The sequence below is a fragment of the Thunnus thynnus genome, chromosome 11, assembly GCF_963924715.1.
Source record: "Thunnus thynnus chromosome 11, fThuThy2.1, whole genome shotgun sequence".
Taxonomy (NCBI): Eukaryota; Metazoa; Chordata; class Actinopteri; order Scombriformes; family Scombridae; genus Thunnus; species Thunnus thynnus.
In genome coordinates, this window is record NC_089527.1 from 16,489,382 (window position 1) to 16,516,646 (window position 27,265).

Sequence of the window (27,265 nt, forward strand, 5' to 3'; positions counted from 1 at the left end):
TTCAGCACCACAGAAAACATTAGACTTTTGAGGCATACAGCTCCCGTATGTTTCAGTGAATATGTACTTAGTAATTTACTTGAATGAGCGCGTACAGTAACATATAAGCGAAACGTTTACGGAACGATTCTCTGTGTGTGTGAAACAGGAACTTCTTGTGTCACACGTCAGTTTCTCATCGGAACCATAACAGAGTGACACAGACTCTGTGAAAGAGGGAAAAAAGAAGATGGCACGAGCTAAAGTAAGTTACTTTCCTTCACATTTCTTAAAATAAGCGGATTATTACTTTGTATTATTTTGTTAGCTAACGTCTGTATTTTAAACAGGCGAGTTTTAACCGTTACAGGCAGTTTGTTCTTTCACGGATCTTCAGACGTTGAACATGTTGAGACATGTTGTGACTGCTAATTCATGAACTGGAAAACATAACAGATATGGAGAAGAAGACATTCAATTCACGGCAACTTTGAGTTTTTACTTTACAATGAAATGCTGAGTTATAATCCTGTTTTTTGAACATTTTAACTGTAGCATTTATTTATTATTGCCCTTACTCATGGTTACCTGATCTTCAGTCTTATTGCTATTTCTGTCTATTTGCTGAGGACCTAGCTGCTCAATATTAAAAAGTGTCAAGAAGCTAATACTTCAGTATGATAGAGGACATCATAGAGTATTATAATCCTGAGTTTTATTCAATTTAACTGCAGCATTTTTTTCTTATTGGCCTCTGAACCTGGTACAGTGACATGAAATAGTTAACTGATTATTGCTGTCTATTTCCTGTGGTTCTAGCTGGTCAGTATTAACATGTGTCTAGAAACCAATACTCCAATAAAGCAGCCCTCTACTGAATGTGTACAAAACTCAACTCAGTGTATTCGAGTTGTAATAGAATGAGAACAAATGGCCGTAAAACACAGCCTTATTAAAATATCTTCTTCTTCTGTGATCATGACTTGTCAACTTTAATGTGTTTATTTATTTATTCTTAATTTGTATAGAGACAAGTATATAGCATAAACTTATCCCACATACTCTTCAGATTTATACTAGGTTGTTCTTTTTTTACACACCATTGCGCAATGTTAGACACACTCAGATGGCTCCCTCTGGATATAAGACGTCAATTTCACTGGTACCAATTTATTTTTAAATGCATTGCAATTAACTTTATTTATCTGTACAGTTTAAAACTAGTTTTTGTTCCTTATACCTCAAATTATGCGCTAAAATGCTCTTTATGATAAGGTGTATAAATTACACCATTATCGCCTTGGATTTTATTCACTGAACAGTGGTTTGTATATCGCAGCTTTGTCCTCTGAAAACAACGATAATCACGATAATGGTGGTAATGAAAATCATTGGCGGTATTAATACTGTCAGAATGTTTCACGGTGGTATATCGTAAAAAGGTATAGCAGCACATCTCTGCCACATACCACAGCATTTATAGCCTAGCTAGTTTGCAATGCCTGTCCTTAGATGGGCTTTTAAAATACATAAAACACAACAGTAAAATACATATGAAACTGTACAAGACTCAACAATACATATACACACATTCACAGCACATACAAAGTGGCACAAAACAAACAATCATACTATAAAAGTTTCATAAAACAACAAGCATCTGATCACTCATGACTACATGACTGATCCCTCTTTTAAATGTTCCCAGTCATGATCCATTGTTGAGCAAAGAGTGTCGCCTTGAATTAAAACCTGACACGTTTGTTTTCTGTAGTCGGCGTTGGTACTGTGCATGGATGTGGGGTTCTCCATGTCCAACTCTGCCCCGGGGGAAGAACCTCCCTTTGAACTTGCCAAGAAAGTCATTCAGAAGTTTGTCCAGCGCCAGGTAAAACTTCTACACATTTACGAAACAAAGCACAAACAAAACTACTCTCATGAGAGTGTTGTCATCTTCAACATGCACTGAGAATGCCTTCATTCAATCATCTCACAGGTTTTTTCAGAGACTAAGGATGAATTGGCTTTGGTTCTGTTTGGCACTGACTCCACCAAGAACTCGCTGGACAAAGACGGCCAGTACCAGAACATCACTGTGCATCGCCACCTAATGATGGCTGATTTTGAGCTTCTGGAGGAAATCGAGAATCAGATCCATCCAGAGAGCCAGCAGGCCGATTGTATCCTTTTTCTACACACAATATCAGTACAGCGGAAGAATTAATTTAGCAGGTACATGACTCTAATAACAGATTTCATTTTCAGCTAACGTACTGTATTGAATACCTGAATAAACCTTTTACTTTATACAGTGGCAAAATAAGATAGAGGTAGCTAGCTCAACTATTTTGATAACTGATTCATCATTGAGTCATTTTTAGTTTTTTTTTTTTAGTTTTTTAGTCAATTTCTCTGATTCCAGCTTCTTAAATGTCAATATCACTTTTAGCCCCAAAATTATTGAGAATATCCCTGCTTGATTTATATTAAATTTTTACAGAAAATATAATATGACTGTATCCTTTTGCTCAATATTTTTCCAGAAGTACAGTTGTAGAATTGTTAACTTTTGCAGGTACACACTATAAGTATTAAGGGTACAAAGAATCAATAGACTCAATAAACATTTTTCACTGCACATTAGGACTAGTCATAAAAAGAAAAGCACAGCTGTAATTAATAATTTAAGTGCTCGAGTGAGCTGTACACAGTGGGGAATTCCAACTCCTGCTGCTCCTACATGATGTCTGAGAATCTATTAGCTCCTTAACTGTTGTTCAACAGGGCTGGATGCGCTTGTTGTCTGCATGGATCTCATTCAGACAGAAACAAAGTAAGTGTGAGTTTCCTTTTTACTCATAAATAATTCTTACTGCTCACTGAAAGAAAACAAATTCTAGGGGATTTTTTTGGTTGTTTTTTTTCAATTATGTGACTCACACAATGTTTCTGTTTCTTTTTAGGGGGAAAAAATACGATCGTCTGAACATAGTCCTCCTGACTGACCTCAACACTCAGGCCAGCTCAGAACACCTTGACGTCATTATTGAAAACCTGAAACAAGCTGACATCACATTGCAGTTATTGTAAGGTTCAGACACCATGTTTGTTACACACATTTGATTTGATTTGATTTTAATTCAAACATAAGTTGTATGTTTGCTATGTAGTGCACTATATTAAACCCGCAGTGTGGAACTTTTACATATAAATGAACCTCTGTTACATTCAAGCCCTTGCCAAACGAGTTCACACAATGCTGATTAAGCCTATTACTGCCAGATAAATATCTTTGTATACAGAGTTTTTAAATCTCATGTTGCAACATTCTCGTGCTGGCCATTTGGCTGTTAATCATGCAGCTCTTCTAGACTTTCCAGATGTTATAGGACCGAATGGATCAAATTTTGATAGTGAAATGAGTCCTTTTGTGGTGGTTGTGTGACACTCAAAACAATTTATCCACTGTTTTAAAGCCACAACAGTAGGTTATGGTCAGTGGTGTACTGGCTATCAGGCATACTGTTTTGGGGCAAATCCCGATGGGCTGGTGGACCGTCAAAACATGTCTGTTTTTACCAGCTGTTTCTGTATGCCTGTAATGCATACTGCATGCCTGTGTCAGGTAATCACAGACAAGCATTCCCCTTTGCTCTCACTGCCAGAGGGGGGAGACAAAAGGATGGAATATACACAACTTTATACTAACAATCCCACAATGCAGTGTGTTGCATTTTATAGATGCAAAAATTATCATTGTGAGACTCTACAGCTGACAGTGATGATGACGCAAAATGATGATGATTAAATGTTTTAAATTTCAATTTATTGCTGAGTAAAATACTCAGTACTGAGTGTCCATTATATAGGGAGTAGTGGACACTCACAAACACACACACACTCTTTTCTTGATTCATGTAATGAACACTTATTAGAGGTCACACTGGATTAAAATTATATCCTGTGGATACATTTTATGTTAAATGGATCAGTTGTTAAGTTCATTGATTGTAGTTTCATTGCATTTACTCACATATATCCCTCATCCCACAATTTCTTTTACTTACTCTGAACTTTTGTATTTCCAGTTTGCCTTTCCCTGCGGAGGACGATGAGGAGGGTGGAGGAGATGCAGACAGAGGATGTCCCAGTCAGCCGGGCACAGGCAAAGGTCTGTCCAGGGAACAGAAGAATAGCCTGGACATGGTGAAACACGTCATGCTAAGCCTGGATGAAGAGGATGGTCTTGATCAAATTTACACCTTTAGGTTGGAGAGTTTTTGTCAAACACTGGATGTTTCTCACTTCTTTCTTTCTTATTTATGTGTCTTTTCTTTCTAAATCATTTCTAGATCAAAAAGTGTTTAACAATCTTATTGGATGATATCATACGACTTGGTTTTCCATGTTTGACTCCTGTTGTAGGAATGCCATCGAGCAGCTGTGTATGTTCAAGCGTATCGAGAGGAGACCCATGGCCTGGCCCTGTCAGCTGACCATCGGCAGCTCCCTCTCCATCCGTATTGTTGGGTACAAAGCTGTAAGTTGACTGTGAAGCGCACTGGATGAATATATACTACATATGCTTGTTACACAGGTTTGTTGAATAGTGACGAGTTCTGTCATGTCTGAATGATGGACTGCTTGTCCACATGTGATCATTTCACTCTGCAGTCATTAAGTCTGGTTGATTGTTTGCTGGACAATTTTAGGAGGAAGTTTGTACTTAGAATAAAATGACTCTAAGTCAGTGCTTTCATTGACTTACTCTACATTATCTAGTACACAGGTAAATCTGAAATTATTGCATAGTGTACTTACTGCTGAAGTACATACTTTGCTTCACCTTGCTAGTGTGTACTGGAAAAACACAGACGATGGTTCATCAATAGTAGTCAAATTAAGTCTCGCCAGGGGAGGTTTTCTCATCCAGACATACAACAATTCATGTCCTCCAGGTGACCGAAGAGAGACTGAAGAAATTGTGGGTTACAGTTGATGCTCAAACCAACAAAAGAGACGACGTGAAGAGAGAGACAGTCTACTGTCTGGACGATGACAACGAGACAGAGGTGCAGAGGGATGACACCATTCAAGGTGAGAAAGTTATTTGAAGTCAGATTCCTTAAAGATGTTATGCTCATTACTTAAAGGGGACACGTCATGTACATTTCCAGGTCTATATTTTTAACTTGGGGCTCTACTGGAATATCTTTGCATGGTTTACAGTTTAAAATAACTAATTTATGTTATACTGACCCTTTACGCAGCCCCTCAGTTCAGCCTCTGTCTGAAACAGGCTGTTTTTGCTCCTGTCTCTTAAGCCCCCTCCTGAAAAGCCCACTCTGTTCTGATTGGCCAGCTCTCAGAAGCTGCCCCTCAGCAGACACCCATCAGTTTTGGAGGTTATCTCAACAAACCATGAAACAAACAGTAGTAGTAGGATTTCACTACTTTTTCTCCTTCTTTACTTGATATGTCAACTTCTCAAATACATTTGTACATGTTTGAGCCAAAATCCAATCCGAAATATGAGATGCAACGAGCCGATGTCAGCTCATTGTCAATGGAGTATTTGGAGCTGAAGCCCTGGCTTTTGACTTGCAGGGAGCATTTCTACACACATTGACCTCAAATTTTGGAACTTTGACCATGTTTAACATAAATATCTGACATCACAACTGTATATAAACAAAAGAAATCCAGAAAAAGCATAATGTCCCCTTTTAATAACAACCAACAAAATCAGACTCCAAATTCCATTCAACATTAAACCTGCAGTGTGGAACTGTGACATATAAATGAACCTCCGTTACATTCAAGCCCTTGCCAAACAAGTTCACACAATGCTGATTAAGCCTCTCACCGCCAGATAAATCTCTCTGTATTTCACAGTATAGCAGAGTTTTTAAATCTGGTGTCGGCCTTGACATTCCCATGCTGGCTGGATGAATGCATGAATGCAGACTTCCGCCAGCTGAGCTGTCTAACTTCTAGTTAGCGCTCTGCTAACTTGAAGGGGGATAAAATTTAAAATTTTATCATGCGGCTCTTCTAGACTTTCCAAATGTTATCGGACCGAATGGATCAAATTCTGATAGTAAAATGAGTCATTTCACAGGGGTTGTGTGACACTCAAAACAATTTATCCACTGACAGCCGCAACAGTAGCAACAGAGTAGGCTATGGCGGAGCCTATGACATAAGCACATGTTACCAATGTTTTTTTTTAATTACTCTCACTACCAGAAGGGGGAGACGAAAGTCCCACCTTTAAAGTTCAATTATTTTCTGTTCACAGGTTTTCGCTATGGAAGTGACATTGTTCCCTTCTCCAAAGTGGATCAAGAGCAGATGAAATACAAGCATGATGGGAAGTGCTTTGCTGTTCTGGGCTTTACCAAACAGAACCTGGTATTGTACTTGTTATGACAGTGTGATTGTTCATGGCATCTAAAAAGTAAAACACATGGAAAATGATGTAACTGAGCTCGTTTCTCTTTTCTGTTTGTTAATTCTTATGTTCTTTTTACTGCCTGTCTGCAGGTTCATCGCCATCAGTTCATGGGAAACCAGGTCATGAAGATGTTCGCTCCAAAGGATGATGAGGTGAGAACGGAGAGAGCCAGAACAAACCTGGTGACTATATGTTGATACTGACCTGTTTCTGTCTGTTTCTATTGGTCTGTCCGAGCAGCATGCAGGAGTGGCACTGTCTGCTCTCATCCGGGCGCTGGATGAACTCAAAATGGTGGCCATTGTACGTTACGCCTATGACCGGCGCTGCAATCCTCAAGTAGGAGCAGCTTTCCCTTGCATCAAGCAGGACTATGAGGTGGGATCATGGACTTCTAAACATGCTGTTTTGAAGTATATTCACTCAATCTGTATCAAATGGCACAGAGCTAATGGTCCGTCTCTTGCTCTTCATAGTGTCTCATGTACATCCAGCTGCCCTTCATGGAAGACCTCAGACAGTTTACATTTCCTTCTCTTGAAAACAATAAGAAGTTCACCCCCTCAGGTACCATTTCTGCACGTTATGCTGGTTAAAAGCAGTAACACTGATGGTATTACTTAAAGTAGGTGTTTCACTCATGGTTCATCCTCACACAAGATGTTAAGACCAGTCCCACACATGCCAAACTGCATTACTTATTGGAAAGTGCACACATGGGCATGTCTGAACTGCAGCTGATGTTACCTTACTGGTTTACATAGGTTCAGAACTGCTGGTCTGATACAGCTGGCACCGCAGCTCTACAAAGGAATAGTTTGACCTTTTTGGTAATCCGCTTGTTCGCTTTCTTGCAGACACTTAGATGAGAAGATTGATACTTATCTGTATGGTTAATATGTAGCTGGAGCCAGAAGCCAGTTATCTGAAGTTAGCATAAATACTGGAAACACGAAGTGCGGCTCTGTCTAAAAGTAACTAAATCTGCATAAAACTCACTGATTACCATATCTTGTTTGTTTAATCTGTACAAAAACCAGTGGATTCTGTGCTTGACTGCTTCTTGGCCAGGCAGCTAGCGGAGACTCTGGGAGGTTGTGTTTTTTTGGTTTTGTTTTTTAGTTTTGTTTTGGGTTTTTTTGCTTGGCCTAAACAAGTTACATATAGCATGTTAATTAGTGATCTTTAGAGGTGCTGTTAGGCTGATTTTGTTACCTTCAAACAGAGCCAGGCTAGCTGTTTCCACCTGATTACAACCTGTGCTAAGCTAACTACATATTTAACGTACATAATGGTAATGATCTCATCTAACTCCCAAGAAGAAAGTAAATAAGCAGAAAATGACGATCTATTCCTTTTAGAGAGAAATAAGTCAGCAGACTTCAGTGTGAGATTTTGGAATTTACATTTGTTTGTCATGTGACTCCTCTAGACACCCAGCTGTCTGCTGTCGACTCTCTCATTGACTCCATGATGTTGGTTGAAGATGAGGATGGAGAACAAAAGGACATGTTCAAGGTCCACCACATTCCCAATCCTGCGTTCCAGAGGCACTTCCAGGTACTGCACACCTATTAGTTCTCAGTTGAGGCAGTCAGAAAAGTTTTGGAGGAGAGGGCGGTCGCATTTAACATCAGAAGCAAAAGACTTTATCTTTCTAGACTCGAATAGAGCTTCACCAGCTAGAGGGTGCTGATACTCACCCAGGATTACCCCTTCCTCAGTCACTGTCTCTCTCATCTCCTCTATCCCACCTCTCTTTCAGTGCCTGCACCATCGGGCAGTAAACCCCGGCACCCCTCTTCCCCCCATGGAAGAGTGGCTGAAGGCTGCCCTCGAGCGCCCTGAGGTAATTAGTGAACGTTGCCAAGCTCCACTAGAGGAGACGAAGAAGAAGTTTCCTCTCACACAAGTGGAGAAGAAAAAGAAGCCGAAGACTAGTGCTCAGATTTTTGGCGAAGAGTAAGTTTGGATTTAGTGTGGACAAGGCTGTGAATCATGTATTGAAGTGTTGTCTAAATATTTATGTAGAGGTCTGTATACAGTTTGAACTTTCATGTGTAGATATCATACTTTTATCTCCCAGTAGTGTGTGTGACTGAGGTTTTACAAAAATAAAAAAAGCTTAAATTCTTTGTCTGTATTCTACCTGACCCCTTTTTCATTTACAGCTCGGAGGAGCCGGATGCCAAGAAGGCAAAAGGAGATGAGGAAGAGGAGGAGTACAACCTGGCTAACATTGCTGAAGGCTCTGTAACATCGGTGAGAAGCTGGGGGAGGCTGGATGACATAATAATCCTAGACAGATATCCTTACTATAAAAATCTGCTATTCCAAATAAAGTACTTCACCACTATTGCTGTATATAAAGTTGAAGTTGGAAGTTCACATGCACTTAAGTTGAAGTCATTAAAACACAGATTTCATGTTAACAAACAAATAGTTTTGGCAAGTCGGTTAGGACAGCTAATTTGTCAATGACACAAGTAATGTTTCCAACAATTGTTTACAGACAGATTATTTCACTCGAAATGATATCATGGCTTTAGAAGCTTCTGATAGGCTAATTGACGTCATGTTAATCAATTGGAGGTGCACCTGTGGATGTATTTTAAGGCCTATCTTCAACTCAGTACCTCTTTGCTTGATATCATGGGAAAATCAAAAGAAATCAGCCAAGACCTCAGAAAAAATATGTGGACCTCTACAAGTCTGGTTCATCATTGGGAGCAATTTCCATGCAGCTGTGATACCACTCAGGAAGAAGCGTTCTGTTTCTTAAAGATGAACGTACTTCGGTGCGAAAAGTGCAAATCAACCTCAGAACAACAGCAAATGACCTTGTGAAGGTGCTGTAGGAAATGGTTACAAATTATCTATGTCCACAGCAAAACAAGTCCTATATCAACATAACCTGAAAGGCTCCTCAGCAAGGAAGAAGCCACTGCTCCAAAACCGCCATAAAAAAAAGCCAAACTACAGTTTGCAACTGCACATGGGGACAACGATCTTACTTTTTTGAGAAACGTCCTGTGGTCTGATGAAACAAAAATTGAAGTTTGGCCATAATGACCATCGTTATATTTGGAGGAAAAAGAGGGAGGCTTGCAATCCAAAGAACACCATCCCAACCATGAAGCACGAAGGTGGCAGCATCTTGTCATGTTCACAAAATGGATGGCATCATGAAGAAGGACAATTATGTGGCTATAATGAAGCAACATCTCAAGACATCAGCCAGGAAGTTCAAGCGTGGTTGCAAATGGGTCTTCCAAATGGACAATGACCCCAAGCATACTTCCAAAGTTGTTGCAAAATAGCTTAAGGATGACAAAGTTGAGGTATTGGAGTGGCCAACACAAAGCCCCGACCTCTATCCAACAGCAAATTTGTGGACAGAACTGAAAAAGCGTGTGCAAGCAAGGAGGCCTACAAACCTGACTCGGTTACACCAGTTCTGTTGGGAGGAATCAGCCAAAATTCCAGCAAATGATTGTGAGAAGCTTGTAGAAGGCTACCCGAAACATTTGACCAAAGCTGGACAATTTAAAGGCAATGCTACCAAATACGAACTAAGTGTATGTAAACTTCCTACCCACTGGGAATGTGAAATATAAGCTAAAATTAATAATTCTGTGTACCATTATTCTGACATTTCACAATCTTAAAATAAAGTAGTGATCCTAACTGACCTAAGACAGGGAATGTTTACTACAATTAAATGTCAGGAATTGTGCAAAAGTGAGTTTTAATGTATTTAGCTAAGGTGTATGTAAACTTCCGACTTCAACTGTATTATCCATTTGACCCTTCTTCCCAACAGAGTTTATGAGTACAAGAAACCAAAAGTCATCTTTTGAAAAACAATGTAAATACGTATGTAAATATGGAAATGGCATACTTGAACATTTCCATTCCTTACTCATGTTAAACACTTCTCCAGGTGGGAAGTGTGAATCCAGCCCGAGATTTCCGCACTCTGATCAAGCACAAGAGTCTTCCATTCGGGGAGGGTGAGGTCCAGTTTTTCTGTATTTTCTTTTCTGTCAAACTGGCCTGATAAACATTTCTGATTAATTTATAAACCATCGTGACTCATGTCCAGCCCCAGTAAGTGTGTTTATCTCTTTTATTTGGTTGTGGTGACCCTGATGTTCTCTCCAGTCTGCCAGCAACTAACTCACAGGATAGAGCAGTTGCTTAGCAACAAGGACACACCTTACTACATGAAAAGCATCACCTGTATCCAGGCTTTCAGAGAGCAGTCTGTGAAGGTAAATTAACATTTGGGAAATGTGAGTCTGTGAAATAACCTTGAGATATCCGAGTGCACAGTTTTTGCTGTGCTATGGAGATTATGAGTCAACTTGAGAAGATTACAATAAGTGTGTTTCATTCTCTCGCAACTTTAACGAAGGCCACTATGTGCTTATGTGCGTGTATGTCGATGCAAGCTTTTAGTAGATGCATAAGTGGATTTTGAGTGTTTCGTGTCTTTCGTAATTCAGCTGGGGAATGCTGATCTGTACAACAGCTACCTCCAGTCCCTGAAAAGAAGCATCCCAAACAGAGGGCTAGAAGTCTTCTGGGACCTGCTTGTTCAAGGTATGATAAGCCTCTTTACTGGGGGGCAGCAGGATTTCTCCCACCTCATTTCCTCCCTTTAGATGAGATGAAACTTCCACACAATGTTTTTGAGTGCAAAATAGTAAAAGTAAATAAGACACAAATGGGAGTTGATGCTTAAACAGCTGTGGCCTGAATCACAGCACAAGTCTCTGCTGAAATAGTTTCTCAACTTATTCTTTGCTGTTTGTTTGACAGATGCCATATCTCTGATTAGCAAGGACGAGGTTGAAGGAAGCACCGTATCCAAAAACGAAGCTAATCAGGTGAATTAAAGGATAAGTTCACATTTTTTCAAGTCTTAAAATAACAGTCAAAAAATTGTGAAAATGTCCTTTAAAGGAATAATACATTAAAAATTATCTTGAGACTGTTGTGATTACTTACTGGAGCCTACTTTGCCCTCAGTTTCTGTTGGCTGAGGAGAAGAAAGAGGAGGCAGCTGCACCAACAAGTGAAGATAATGGAGATGTTGATGACTTGGTAAGTTTTGGAGTGATTTTTTTTGTTTCTGTGGGAGCCCTTTTCAGGTTTTAAATATTTGACTGTTGTGCCCCAAACTTGCATTAAAGCCATTTCCTGTATATTTGCAGGATGTACCTCTGTGTTAGTGTCTGGCCAAAATCTCTGATATAAACTCTCCAGTCTGACATTTTTCTTTTTTTTCTTTTCATGTGCAGCTGGACATGATGTAAGAAGGGAGGCAATGGGGATGTCTGTAGCTGACATACAGGGAAATGAGAAGAATGCAATTTTTCAGTCCGACCAGAGCAAACCAGTTCAGCCGTCCTTTGTTCTGTCTCCCTACTTTGTCACATCATTGTAACTGAGACAACCGTTGATATTGAGTAACTGCATGTATACTACACAGAATGGGACCAATACCATATAAATGACTTATTTTCTTTAGAAAAACTGGTTCAAGTACTACATGTTGAAGGCTTTCGATGTGTTCAGTCTGGAACGTCTTAAATGTCAAATTGTAATTTTTATGAATCTCCTGTTATCTCCATAGTAGATTCGTAGTAATGTTGGATACAGTGAGTGCTTTAAATCTAAAGATTTATGTGCACCAGATATCCTTGAGACTTTACAGAAGACAGCACCACAGTGTCCAACAAACAGCAGGTTTATTATCTTTAATCATTAAAGCTTAATGGTTGATGAAGAATGCTTGACTTGTATGTGTATTTGTGTGACAAATAATGAAGATTAATACAGTTGGCAGTGATGTAATTTGCAAATTGTATAGTACATAGCAGAATCATAGTTTTTAAAGGTTAGATTACCAGTAGTAGCATCAGTGTGATCTTCATGTCCACATGAGTGTGGTCTCTCTTTAACATATCCACTGGATGAAACGGTCAAAAAAACGGGACCGAGACAGATTAGACAAGTCTTGTACTTTGAAGATGGCGTCCTGGTCACCTATGGCCAGCTTCTTTAAAACTTCTTCATCAACATCGCTTCCTGTAGCTATCACTGTGGAGACGACCTGTTCCTTGCGCATGGCATCAACCGACTCTTTCAGGTTGCCCATGACGGTGATGCCGTCGGTGATGAAAACAAATGAAATCTCTGCATTGCGTCTCGTTTGCCTAAGCAGAATGTTATTGATGGCGTAGGAGATGGCGGGCTCCACGGTGGAGGATGAATCTAGATAAGTCAGGTCAGCTATACCGGCAGAGATAGTGTCAAGGTTGTGTGTAAGAGAGAAGGCCAGACGTTGCTCGTTCTTGCCGTACTCTATCAGAGCCAAGCGGGCTCGTCTTTCATCGTCCTTGCTGCGGGCCAGCACCAGTCTGTTTGCCACCTTCTGCAAAAATTCACGGACATGACGGAAGTTATCTGTCCCAAGGCGCTCTGAGCCATCTAGTAGAAATACCAAATCCACTGGCCGCTGCACACACGGGGATACATCAGGTTCTGTAATAAGAAGCAACAAATCACTCACTGAGCTGCACCCCATTACAATATTGAAGAAATGATCTAGTCATGAATAAAACCCACCGCTTTTACAGGGGAGATCAGGGCACACAATCACCGGGTCTGGAAGGAAAATCAATTGGACGCAGGTTAGAAAAGTGGACTGAAGGACCAGTATGATCATCTTGCTGGGTTGACTGTTAGAGGCTTACCAGGACAGAGCTTAGTCTCCATTTTGACTAGAAAGTCTTCTGCCACCAAGTCAGCGTACCTCCTCATCGTGCTGATACGGTCTTTGTCGTCGCACACTATCGACGACAGGGTCTCGTCATCCTCCATATGTTTAAACATATCGCCAACCCCAATGGCATCCACCACCACTCTTTTATCATTGCAAAGTAACTTTAATGCCTTATCGCTATCTTTCGGATCATAGCGGCCATCTGTAACCACCACTACGGACACTTTGGCATGGGTTCTCTTGCTGTTCTTGATGAGGGTTTCATAAGTGAACTTGAGAGCTGAGGGTGTGAAGGTGCCCCCAGCAATCCACTTTAGATTCTTCACTGCCGTTTTGAAGTCAGAGATGGAGTTTATTTTCGAGTCATCAAGACGAATGGCCTCAAAGGTCCCATTGTGACTGAATTGCACAACTCCAACTCTTGTGCCTGGAAGAGGCAAACATTTTTCAAATCAGCAAATGTTACTTTAGACTTTTTTTAGCCATGGATTAATACATTTGGAGATTTAGTGAGTATTTATAACAGCAGGATGGTGGTTATACTGTGTGAGATTGACTCAAAATAAACTACATGTTTCTTTGTAATGAAGGAGCATGTCACCAAGTGCACAGTGGGACAGATTTATGTTTTCAATAGTTCAGGCTATCAGTCTTTGGCTACACAGACACCACTTGTTAGTAGGAGCAATTTATTGGCGGTTTTAGTCTTTTCATGGAATTTGCTGATGCTAAGAAAATATTGCCTTTAAATATTTCAGATAGAGATGCATTTCAAAAAACGTTTCTGATGTTTTGGTTTTGTGTTAAACATCAGTTTGAATCAGAATTGACAGTGTTTAGAGTAGTAATATTAACTGTCAATACGTCTGATGATTGAAAATACACATTCATACTTTGTCATTACTGTACAGTGTTAATGAAGAGCACAAGGTAAACAAGGTCCTGTCCAAATATTTTTGGATCTAACAGTATGTCCAATGGTGGATAAAGTGATTCATTCTTTGGAAATGGTTAAGCTTTTATGTCAGCCTCTTCTTATTGTCACTTGAAACTATGTCTGCAAAAGGATTTACAGGGAGGTCTGCATTTTGTTTTTGCTGGACTGTACCGGTGAGTGATGCAGGGTCACTGGCCATAGTTCCCAGTCTCTTGATGGTGCTGATAACAAAGTTCTTTTCCAGGGTGAAGTTTGTCTGCCCAATGCTTTCTGAGCTATCAATTACAAATATAATGTCCAGAGCTCCACAGTACTTCTCACAGTCTGAGACAAAAGACAAGAATAGGATCATCATGTTGAAAAATACCAACAATAAAAGTGTGTTAACTTCATCATTGTATGTACAGTATCTTACCACAACAACCGCACGTCTCCCTGATGTAAGTCATGACATCACAGTCCTGCGGTGACGTTTACGCAGGTTAGTGGTAATACAACTGATTAAATAAGGATAGTATCATGTTTGTTAACTGTAAGGCTTGTAAAATGTTACTCACGTTGAGCCCAGGATCGCCCTCTGGTCCAGGGCCTCCCTGCACACACACAGCACAGGCACAGAGTGATGCAACTGGATCTAAAATTTGCTAGTATGGTCAAGTCATTATTTGAATGGTTGAGCTGTTGCTTACATCACGTCCAGGGTCTCCTCTTGGCCCTCTCTCTCCTGGCTCGCCCGGCTGACCTGGATCCCCCTGAGCAGAAAACATTTTTCAGTGGAATTGCCTCATTTTTCTGAATAATATTGCATTTCTTTGGAAGTGCACAAAATAATTTTTCTGCCAATTTTCTTAGGAACTAGATTCTACTCAGGAAATAGGCTCAAAGGAAAGTATTCATAGCAAGGTCTGTGCATAATGTTGCTGTTGAGCACCAAATTCCATTCACTCTTATTGTATTATGATGGTGGCAGAAATCTCAGCTATCTCGGAATAAAATGAAGGCTATCTGCATGACTAGAAACTACAAGAGGTAAGCAAAAGAATATGTTTTGTCATAGTTTGGGTGAACTTAACTCTCAAAATCTTTGGGACTGAGCAGCATATAATGCGCACATTTTAAGTTTTGCATGTGTAGGAGCCTTTCCTGTCGCATTTCAACTACACGAACATCTGTTCTTGTTTTTTTTTTAATCTACATGTCCCTGGTTAAAACAGAGGCAGCTCTAATTGAAATCCAAAACCTTAATTAATTAAAACTTACAGAATCTCCTATATTTCCTGGTTCTCCAGGGTCTCCTTTGGCGCCACATTCACCTCTGCCCCCCCTGGGCCCTCTTTTGCCTGGAACACCTTTATCTCCCTGGGAAAAGCAGAGTTACCTCAGACTAAAGTAGCAACATTAAAGACAAGCAAGAATTTCGTGAGGTAAGCAGGAAACCGTACAGTGGGCCCTCTCGTTCCAGTATAGCTGAATCCTTGCCTTCCTTTGTCACCCTTTAGAAGAAAAAAAAAAGATGTTAATGATGTTGCAGTATTTCACATGAATACCATCTCTTTGCTGAAAGTGATGATCAGAAAAGTTGAACTCTTGGCTCACCTTTATTCCTTTAGGCCCTGAGTCTCCCCTTGGTCCAGGATCTCCCGGATTTCCCATGGAGCCCTGCGACCACAAAAGAGGATATTCAATGAAAATAGTATCATTAACTGTACGTTAACCAGTGATATTTCATTAAGAATCCCCTCAAAACAAGAGCTCTATTATGATGTGTTGCAATCTTGTGGTGTGTAATTTTAAGTAAATGTTGCACTATAAATAAACTTAATGTGAATATTATAATGATTGTTATAAACAATATACAATTTCTCCAAGGCCTCCTGGTTCTCCTGGCCGACCCCTCGGTCCTGGTAGTCCATTGTCACCCTGTAAGAGAGAGGAAGTTTCACAGAGAAAATATTCTTACTGGACATTACTTTCACTCCAGCCCACATACACAGTGTTATTCAGGCTGATGTGACTTTGGCAAAAAGCATAGCGCAGGAGAAGTTGTGTTGTCTTTCTTTTGCAATGTGATTTCCCAGGAAAATGTGTTCTTATAATGAGACACTCAGCTTATGCTCTTTTGGCAGGACACCCAGTACATGAATACAATATTGGAGGTCTAAGGAAGACTTGCTGAGTTCTTAAGAAGCAGCTGAGTCATCCTGCCAAAATCCACCCACAGCTCGTTCTCCTCACCTTGGCGCCTTTGAGTCCGTCTTCCCCAGGTCGGCCTCTGCCTCCCTGTAGCCCTCGTTCTCCCTTAAAATAAATGAATGTGTCAGGATTTGCACCAGACCATTAATCATAACTTAATGTATACAAAACACAACAGTAACTGAGAGGTGATAATTCTGTTCCAGGGAAATATGTGAGAGGCATATTAGTTAGACTTTATTGTATCCGGGGGGGAAATTTTTTATCACAGATACACACATCATCACACAACAGTGACAGATAGAAATACATCAAGTACAACACAACAGAGCACACCAACGTCAGGCAAAACAACATGAAAACAAGACTTGTAGTTCCCTCAGCGAGTCACCCTATTTAGGGCTGCTACAGCTGCAGGTACCAGGCTTTTGCCAAAGTGAGCCCTTCTGCACCTCAGGGACCTTTACCTGCATCCAGAGGGCAGTACAGCAAAGTGGTGATTGAGTGAGTGTGTGGTGTCCTGTGCTATTGTATTTGCAACATGCATGATGGCCTTTCAGTTGAGCTCTTGATCTTTCTCTGTGGGAGTAAAGCCTAGTGAAAGAGATTTAAAACTCCTGGGACTCAGCTCTTTCGTTCTGTTGAAATCTCATGTTTGTTCAGTGGAATCCACTGTGATTTGTGAGTGTGACAAAGTAAGTGGTTATTTGGCTCTCAGATCACAAATGCTCTTTCCCTCATGTTCTTCTCCTTTTGTTTTTTTAAACACACTAAGTTAAGTCATATTTGAGATGAAATTCTGTAGAATTGTATTTTAAGAGCAGATGTTCTCAGCACCACATACTTGCTCCAAAAACAAAACCACAACTATTACAATGACATTCAGATTACATTGAAAACATGAAAGTGATCTAAGCTCATTTATCTGAGTGCTGAACTTACCCTCTCTCCTTTTTTCCCATCAGGTCCTTGTCCTCCCTTTGATCCAGGGTCTCCTCTCCTTCCCTGTTAACATTTATTAATATTTCATGACAAACTACAGCAAATTCTCAAAAAGAAAGTCATTTAGTTGATAAAATAAAAGTGTTTGAAATACCTCTTCACCATTTGGTCCAGGCAAGCCTTTAATACCCTGAAAGATTATTTCAGAGTCACCTTCTATCATTAACTGACAGTATGAGAGAAGTAATTATAAAGGAAATAAGACATAATTTGTACCGGAGTTCCCCTTTTTCCTGGCGATCCTGGATTTCCAGGATTTCCTCTTTCACCCTAAGGAACAGATATTCATGTCAGGGATTCAATTTTTTAGGTAAGAGAAATTTTAAATTTTCAAAAGATGTTTTCTGTTGCAATTTAATTTAAAGGTTACCTTTGGTCCTCTTTCACCATCAGGGCCTGGGAGACCAGATTTCCCAGGGAGGCCACTGTCACCCTAAACAACAACAAACAAAAAAATAATAACTTTATTTGTATAGCACCTCTCATACAAGAAATGCAGCTCAAAGTGCTTTACAACAAAAGAAATTACATGTACAAAGTGCTTTGCATGAAAAGGACATAAAAAGAACATATGAGCATGTAAAGATGGAAAATAAAGATGGAAAATAAAACCTACTTGATAACATTAATTAAAATAAGATCAAATAAAGTGTAAATACAATGCATAGAATGGGTACTTCAGTGGTGATAATTTGAGACTTCATAAGTGAAAGCTCAAAGTATTTCGCCATGTGTACACAACCTGTGAATCGGCACCTAGGTCTTTGAAGCCATAAGCAAACAGGACCTCCCTTTTCCAAACAGGTGGTGCTGTGGGAGTTAAAAACACACACCACAGTTTTTTCTCAAACCTACCAACCATTGACCTCAGCACCTATGTAACATAAGATGGAAAATGAAATCCACTTGATAATAATCATAAAAATAAGATCAAATAAAGTGAAAATACAATATATAGAAAGTGTACTTCAGTGTTGGTAGTTTGAGACTTAATAAGCAAAAACTCCGAAAGTATTTCACCATGTATACACAATCTGTAAATCGGCCCCTAGGTCTCTGAAGCCATAAGCAAACAGAACCTCCCTTTTCCCAACAGACACAGACTCACCACTGGTGAAAAACCCCCACAACCCCCGCCACAAAACCACAGATGACATCAGTTAATGTAGATTTAACATGACTAAAGACCTTGCTAGTGGCCACATGTGGCTCAGTGCATACCAGAAAATAATCTTCAACGGATTTAAAAAAAAAAAAAAAACAGCTTTGCTATTCTTAGGCAAAAAAGTCTGACCTGAAGGTGCAGAGGTCCTGGGAAAAGGCCAACATCAAAAAGATTTAAAAATCATAATTTTAGTGTAGAGAACATTGATAAAAACTGCAGGTCATGTGACCACTTCTGGCAAAGAAAGAGCTTTTGCTGTGCAGATCCATTACCAGAAAATCTGAGTCAGATATATTTGGTATTTCTGACAGCTGACTTGTGTCTCCGACTTGGCAAAGAACCAGTCAACAGAGATGTAAACATGGCTGCAAAGCCACAAACACTGTTAGTTACATATAAACAACATCTGATATAGCTAATATACAGTCAATTTGGCTAACTGAGCAATACACTATTGGGTTGGATACTTCTAATGCAGCATTTGAGCTGATGCTAACGTTAGCATGGTAACTTGCTTGCTAGCAATGTTGGCCCTAATGTCAAAGTACAGCTGAGGCTAACAGGAATTTAGTGTGCTTGTTTCAGTGAAGCACAATCATGGGGTCCAAGTTACTTCTTTATCCTTTCACCTTTCCTTCTCAGCAACACTTTGACACCAACTAGTCCCACAGACTTTCATGTAGAAACTAAACTGTTCAGCTTCTTCTTCTTGTAGTAGGTGTGACTTTAGGATCCATGAGATCTAGTGGATTACTGGATGATATGTTAGGAAGTAGGAACAGGTGTGTCAGTGGGATGTGCTTAGGTACGAAAAGGCCAAGCTTGAACAATTGAGTGACATTTCCCTCCCATCAACCTCATTTTTAACTGACACGCACACTGCAGTAGCGGTTCCAACAAGCACTTAATGTTTCCATGTCGATTGCACGAATATGCAGATTTACGCGTTGTTAGTTTTGTATGCCTTATCTTATATCTATCTCGCACTGCTGCATCAATCTCATCAACACTTGCTGCTATTTTTCTGGCTCTAACACATGGAGACAACATTCCCATTCGTCCCCATTCAGTCTGTTGCTCTTCCAACGGGAAAAGAGCCATCAACGAGCACAACACCTATTTAAATTTTATTATGGAAAACTTTTGTGTTGGTTGACAAAGATGCTCCTGACAAAAGTGTTGCTCTGATAATTGAAGTTGGTTTATTCTGCACAACTTTCTGCACACACCAGCTCACACAGGTGTTTCACTAGCTATACATCCTCAGAAAAACTGTTTTCCTGGCAGATAATGTTGCTCAGCTGCTCTAACAGCCAAGCTACATGTGGAGCTGGTTGATCAGGGTGCTCAAGGCTGTGTGATATGCTCTGAAGCACCATCTTTCAGCTAAAGCAACTGCACTCAAATTTTGTCTTTTGTAGTTTTAGTGCTATTATGACGTGGACAAGTGAAAATTCTGGGGCAAAGTGAGGATCAGTCTTCTCTATAAGTATATAAATTGAATTTTGTGTGAATCCTTCAAATAGCTGCAGATATTTCACTCTGGACCAAAGTACTTGATTGACACACTGACTCTGTCTCTAGAGCCCTAGAGTGGTTAATCAAAGTCAACTGAATGTTTCAGTTTCTATTCATTCTGTCTCTTTACAGCAAAATGAGAATAATGAGAAGATCCTTGCCTTGATTTAATACAGACCTTTTCACCTTTCTTGCCCGGTGTCCCAGATTCACCAATGTTTCCAGGGTAGCCATCTGGTCCCTTTTAGAGATGAAAATAAAATTTTGGTAGTTCAGTAACTTTTTACAACAACAGGGATGATGAATTGTAAAATTCACCAGCCAGATTCATTATTTCACCTAAAAGATATGATTAAAGATGATATCTAGAATAATAATAACCAAATAGTATAAGGACTTACCTTGTCACCTGGATCACCTTTGCAACCAGGAGCCCCGATTCGGCCAATCTTACCCTGAAGATTTCACAGAGGATATCATATCAGCATACTTAACATACAAGAGTCATGATATATCTTTTACTTTTTTGTATGAAGACTCACCTTTTGTCCATCAGTTCCATTCCTGCCAGATACTCCTCTCACACCCTGAGTGTTTGGAGGTCAGTGAAGACAGAAAATTAACTACAGTATGTAAATCTTGACTATATGCACAGTGTAAGATGTAGTATGATATAAAGAGAAAATATGTATGTAAGCATGATATTACCCTTGCTCCACTTAGTCCAATGTCACCCTGTTGAAGTAAAACAGATTTATGAAGCCAAACAGCACTTCATTCGATCTGACAGAAAAGTAGGAACATAAAGATTTCAACCTCACCTTGTCACCTTTCAAACCAGTCTCTCCCTATATCAGAGCACAAAAGGACATGTTATTGAAATGAAAAAGGAAAACATGGATAACCATGTAGCACACACAATCATAAGTCAGTAGTTCTCAGCAAACCTTTTTGCCGAGTGGCCCAATTCGACCTTCAATGCCAGGATCACCCTGTAAAATAAACAATGATATTTGACATTTAAAGTGATGATACAGTATTTTGAGGGGATTCAAGTGTAATAATGATATTTGGTTGTTAAATTCCTGTAGACATAATCTACCTACCTGTCTCCCCTTTTCCCCTTTTGGGCCAGGAATACCACTGTCTCCTTTCCTACCCTATAAATAAACAGAAATATTGATTTTAAAAAAAAACAAAACAACTTTGGTACAAGCAGAAACATACATCATTTATTTATTTTTGTTTTGATTTTGTTTCTTAATACTTACTTTTTGACCGTCAAACCCTTTTGGTCCAGGCAACCCAGGAATGTTAAGGCATTCTTCTTTATAACACTACAAGACCAGTTAAGAAAACAAAACAATTTTAAATATGGTAATACATGAAAACAAAGGAAACGAGAGATTTGGTGCAATGACATATCTGTACACATTATAATTGCAAGGTTTAAAAAGGTTTTCTTACTTTTAAATAGGCTTGATATTTCTGTAAAGAAAAGACTGAAGTAAGTGAAAAGTAAATCTACACAAACACCAAACAAAAATATAAAAATATAAGCATTCAAAGCAAGAAAATGTTTCAGATCACCATGGCTTTTATGATACGATCAATCGTTTCATCCCTTTTTCTTGGTCCTCCATCTACAGCCATATACTCATCACGGTACACATCAATAGGAGAGCTGGCTATCTCCCTCATCCCTAATTTGTCAATGATCTTGGATGCTGCCACTGAGAACAGATGGATCCCCTGGTCCCGGGCCTTCTCTGCCATCTCCTTGATCCCCCCACATGGGCTTCCTGTCACATGGCCATCAGTGATGACCACAGAGAAGAAGGCAGTATTCTCCGTAATTTTTTTTTTCGTGGTCATTTCATGTGTCATTTTTTTGATGGCGCAGTCGGTGTAGGTGCCTCTGCCGAGGTACTCGATTTTACTGGCATTCACGCGGAACTCAACCTTGTCTGTAAAATTGCTGAAGATCTCTTGCCTCTGAGAGTACTGCAGGCCTCCTATGGACCAGTTAAACCGGACCTGGTTCCGGTACACCTCATTATCCAGCTTATCAGCAAACATCGTGGTGAACTCCTTGACCTTGTCCACCAGTATTGGAAATGGGGCCTCCTGCAAGGCGATGCTCTCTGAGGTGTCAATGACGAAATATAAGTTGATGCAGCAGTCTTTTATCCTTTCTGGAGGAGAGGACAATGACAAAAGTAAATACTGAAATCAGAAATTCTACAGAAATTACAAATGTAATAAATGAAAAGGCCTTAATTCTTCTTAGGCAACTCCAACAATAACATAAAGTTCTGCTGGTTACAAAATCATTTCTAAAGAGTTTGGACTCCACCAGTCGACTCTCAGGGAGATAATGTACAACTGGAAGACATACAACACCATTGTTACCCTCCCCAGGAGTGGTCAAACAACAAGGATCACACCAAGTGCAAGGTGTGTAATAGTCCAGAAGGCCACAACGGACCCCAGGGTAACGTCTAGGAAACTAAAGGCCTCTCTTGCAGTGGCTACAGACAATGTTCATGAGTCCACCATCAGGAGAACATTGAACATCAATATTGTGCATGGCAGAGTTGCAAGGAAAAAAGCCACTTCTCTCCAAAAACAAGATTGCTGCATCTATGGTTTGGTTTGCTCAAGACCATGTGGATAAGCCAGAAGGCAATTGGAACAATGTTCTGTGGATGGATGAGACCAAAATCAAACTTTTTGGCTTGAATGAGAAGCGTTCTATTTCACGCTAAGCAAACACTGCATTTGAGCATAAGAACCTTAACCCATCTGTGAAAGAAGGTGGTGGTAGTATCATGGTTTGGGCTGCTTTGCTGCCTCTGGACCAGGACAGCTTGCAATCATTGATGGAGCTATGAGTTCTGAGTTGTACCAGCTAATTCTACACGAAAATGTCAAGGTATCCATCTGTGTACTGAAGCTCAACAGAAAGTGGGTCATGCAGTAAGACAATAACCCTAAACACACAAGTCGCTCTAACAAAGAATGGTTAGAGCAGAAGAAAATGAATGTTTTGGAATGGCCGAGTCACAGTCCTGACCTTAAACCTACAGAAATGCTGTGGAAGGACCTGAAGTGGGCAGTTCATGCAAAGAAGCCCACCAACATCCCTGAGATGAGACCGTTCTGTAAGGAGGAATGCTCCAAGCTTATGTACAGGGCCGATAAACAGTTACTGGAAATGTTTGGTTGAAGTTATTGCTGCAAAAGGGGGTCACACCAATTACTGAAAGCAAGGGTTCACATACTTTTGCCTCACACAAATATGTAAGATTGGATAATTTTCCTCAATAAATAAATTAATAACTTTCATGTTTTTGTCTCATTTGTTTAATTGGGTTCCTTTTATCAAGTTTTAGGACTTGTGTAAAAATCTGATCATATTTTAAGTCATATTTGTGCAGAAATAGAGAAAATTCTAAAGGGTTCACAAACTTTCAAGCAGCACTGTATTTTACTGAGCTAGAAAGAAATTAATGAAACTCACCCTTACACACTCCAGGTGGCAGTGGGGGTAAAGTTGGGCATGGAGTTGGGCCTGGAGTTGGGCTTGGAGTTGGGCCTGGACTGTCACCTCGCCCAGGTATTGGCCGTGGGCCACGAGGGGTAGCTTGAGGGATTGCAGCATGGAGCATACACAGAAAGATGAACCCTGAAATGACTGCCATTTTCCTGCAGCCCCTGGAAAAAACAAGACAGAGAGGAGTGCACTGTAGGACAGTTGTAGAAAGCTCACTTTTAATGCCAAAACCCCCTTTAAATGCAGGAAATAGCTGTCAAACAAGTGAGTCTTCACAGAAGGCATCTCAACAGCGTCTAGGAATGTTTATCTTTGTTTTAAACAATGTCAGAGAATAACCACACTGTGTGGAAAAAGAAGACAACATTTGAATGATAGCTGAAATGGAAATTTTAGTTGTTGCATCCTACCTGTTCAAGGTTCCCAGACTATCTCATGTCAAGAACCCCAAAACATAAAGAAGACAATAGATTGATAAGAGGTGTTCTGTTATGCTGATAGAAAGGCGGTGGAATGTAAATACATTTACTTGTACTTAAGTACTATTTTGAAGTACTTAGACTTGAGTATTTACATTTTACTTTATCGCCTACTTTTATTCTTTTAAATTTCAGAAGTAAATATTGTACTTTTTTACTCCATAACATTAATTTAGGAGCAGATAAATATTTTACATCTGAAACTCATCTTATAAAATCTTATAAAATATGCATTGCTATAGATTAAACTACCTAACAGTATACAATGTAGTCAATATTTGTCTTACCTCAACCAGCTGCAACATTAAAATGTTTCTTTTACATGCATCAGTAACTGAAGTGCTTTACATGAAAAACATAAGACAAAACATAAAAGAAACACAAGACTTCATAAAAAGACAAATTTAAAGGACCAGTGTGTAGGATTTAGTGACATCTAGAGGTGAGGCTGCAGATTGCAACCAAATGAATACACCTATTCTACCACTCCCTTTCCAAGCGTGTAGGAGAACCTACTGCCACCATTAAACTCGCGAAAAACACTAAAGGCCCTCTCTAGAGCCAGTGTTTGGTTTGTCCATTCTGGGCTACTGTGGAAACATGGCAGTGCAACATGGGTGGCCTCCATGGAAGAGGACCCACTCCCTATGTAGATATTAAGGGCTCATTCTAAGGTATGAAAACACAACAATTCTTATTTTCAGGTGATTATACACTAATTCCAACATACTTCTGAATGTTATATCATTCAAAAGTATGTTGTAATTAGTGTACACTGAAAGAAGTTTTCCTTGCTGTAGGGCTGTGCGATATGACAATATATATCATATGACGGGAGAAAACATGTCTATTGTTTCATACTGTGCTCTATCATTTATTTCATTGTGACACAAATCACACTCTTTACAGCAATGTTTATCATCATTTGGACTCTGTCCATCTTTTGCGCTGATTACAATGATAAATTATTCTTCTTGACTTTTTTCTCACAAAGCTTTTATTGCACTTACAGTAACATAACGAGTGTGTAGTTGTCATCAATTCTCTGTCACCTCTACTATTTACCTCTCTCCACCAAACTATTTATTTATTCATTGTTATCGGGATATGAGATTTTGGTCATATCGTCCAGCCTTACCTCACTTTAATCATGCCTCCTGTTTATACTGGCTGTTAAAAGATCACTTTAAAATGTGTTTTCAATGTAAGTGATGGGGGACAAAATCCACAGTGATTTTGTGCAAAAATGCATTTAAAAGTTTATCTGAAGCTTATATGAGGCTTCAGCAGTCTGGGTTAGTCATACCAAGTGTATATCTGCCACATTTACAGTCTTTTTAGCATCAAAAAGAGGACTATGGATTTCGGCCCCCATTACTTACACTGTAAATGCATTATGAAGGGATCTTCTAATGGTCATTATGAACAGCAAGAATGATTATGGCAAGAAAAACATGTTTCAATATTCATTTGGGCACCTGACTACTGTTTTAAGATACACTTGAAAAACTGTGAACCCGTCCTTTAAAAGAGTTACATGTAAAATAAAAATAAGCTAAAATAAGACAGATGAAACAGTAATTGTTCAATACTAAAATATTTAAAAATACAACACTTCTGGATGAGGAGTACTAATTACTTTTACTTAGCTGAGGTACTTTTACCATAGTAAAATTTAGAATGCAGGTTTTACTTGTAACACTATCCTGACTGTTAATCTTATTGGTGCTCTGGATAATTTTCCTCTCCTTACTACAGTAAATTTATTATCTTCAAAAAACACATTTGTCAGCAGTGGTGGAAGAAGTACTTAGTTACAAGTTAAAGTCCTGCATGAGAAATCCTACTTAAGTAAAAGTACATAAGTATCAGTAGCAAAATGCACTTAAAGTATTGCAGTAAAAGTAGTGGTTTGGTCCTTCTGACTGATATGTTATTATATATAACATCATTAGATTATTAATAGTGAAGCATCAGTGTGTAAGCAGCATGTTACTGTTGTAGCTGCTGGAGGTGGAGCTAGTTTGAACTACTTTATATACAGTTAGATAGTTTAGTCCAGTGGCTCCCAACCTAGGGGTCGGGCCCCTCCAAAGGGGGTGTTCCGGTTCGTGAGATGATTAATGGGAGAGGAAAGAAAACAAAGTTCTGATACACAAATGTGTTTTCAGTTTTTGGATTTTTTCTCTAATCGTTGATTTTTGCTGAAATATTGGATCATTTGAACATTTATTGAAATTAAACCATGTGAGAAGTTTAGAGGGAAAAATCACTATTTGGTGGACATGTTAACAACTCATAGACATCTGAAATGTGACCCCAACTACACACTGCTTTTTGTAAGACATCGCAAGCCAAAAAGGTTGGAAACCACTGGTTTCATCTTTAATAATGTGTTTTATTTTGAAAGCTTGTTATATTATACATTGTGTCAAATCTTCATCTGAAAAGTAACTAAAGCTGCCAAACAAATGTAGTGGAGTAGAAAGTACAATATTATACTGGAAGTACACTACTTGAGTAAATGTACGTAGTTACTTTCCAGACATACTGTGTATTCAGTGAAGAGGAGTTTAACACATTTGGTATTTTACATTAGCTGCCTTTAGGAAAGTTAAAATAAAGTTAGGCTACTTACCACGGCGACACTGCTGGGGATTTAAAAATCCAAGCTGCGACTCGAGGCTGTCAGGAAGCAATTTCCAGATCCAGTTAACTGCAGATAATCATCTCAATCGGAATTTGTTCCCATATCAGCGGACTCAGAGGGTCAACTCTTGGTGGAGGGGCGGCCCGTTTTTATCCTCAACTGCACGCACCAACGCACCCACGTACGCGCAGGGCAATTTCATTGGCTAACATTTACGTCGTTGTCTGCGATTTGAAACAGCAGGTGGACTCAGAGGACCAGTCTCAAAAAAAAGAAGAAAGAAAGAAAGAAAAAGGAGAAGAAGGAGAAGGAGGTTTAATTATGGAAAAGAAAGAAAGTGGCTTTAAGTAAACATAGCAGGCCACAATAATCTATTTATCTACCAGACTTGACAGAATAACTATCAGAGTCACAGACTGATCCTCTCCAAACAGCAGCTTTACAAACACTGAACTCCACCGCTGTTTATCCTTACATGGAGAGAGCCGTGCACTCTCACAGTCTGTTTATACTTCAAGACTATACAGCATGAGAGA

The 27,265-nt window shown here is 39.5% G+C and overlaps 2 protein-coding genes across 2 annotated transcripts; one reads left to right on the forward strand and one right to left on the reverse strand.

Annotated features, from left to right (window-relative positions):
- Positions 1-12,233, forward strand: xrcc5 (X-ray repair complementing defective repair in Chinese hamster cells 5). Its single transcript, XM_067603386.1, has 21 exons — positions 1-244; positions 1,754-1,867; positions 1,976-2,159; positions 2,764-2,812; positions 2,943-3,065; positions 4,068-4,247; positions 4,405-4,519; positions 4,938-5,076; positions 6,281-6,393; positions 6,526-6,588; positions 6,677-6,814; positions 6,913-7,003; positions 7,869-7,996; positions 8,202-8,398; positions 8,608-8,698; positions 10,380-10,449; positions 10,601-10,710; positions 10,945-11,041; positions 11,261-11,328; positions 11,471-11,545; positions 11,743-12,233. The coding sequence occupies exons 1-21, from the start codon at positions 230-232 to the stop codon at positions 11,755-11,757; spliced, it is 2,175 nt and encodes a 724-aa protein (XP_067459487.1). The 5' UTR covers positions 1-229; the 3' UTR covers positions 11,758-12,233.
- Positions 12,176-26,875, reverse strand: LOC137192577 (collagen alpha-2(VI) chain-like). The gene is made up of 28 exons (XM_067603382.1): positions 26,718-26,875; positions 23,568-23,761; positions 21,635-22,239; positions 21,512-21,532; positions 21,316-21,381; positions 21,151-21,204; positions 20,992-21,036; positions 20,866-20,892; positions 20,753-20,779; positions 20,587-20,631; positions 20,446-20,499; positions 20,223-20,285; positions 17,732-17,794; positions 17,578-17,631; positions 17,456-17,491; positions 17,302-17,364; positions 16,402-16,464; positions 16,024-16,086; positions 15,763-15,825; positions 15,609-15,659; positions 15,427-15,525; positions 14,856-14,918; positions 14,724-14,759; positions 14,582-14,627; positions 14,338-14,490; positions 13,201-13,656; positions 13,073-13,111; positions 12,176-12,988 (listed from the first exon to the last, which is right to left on the reverse strand). The coding sequence occupies exons 2-28, from the start codon at positions 23,746-23,748 to the stop codon at positions 12,402-12,404; spliced, it is 3,123 nt and encodes a 1,040-aa protein (XP_067459483.1). The 5' UTR covers positions 23,749-23,761; positions 26,718-26,875; the 3' UTR covers positions 12,176-12,401.
- Positions 26,876-27,265: the final 390 nt, after the last annotated feature.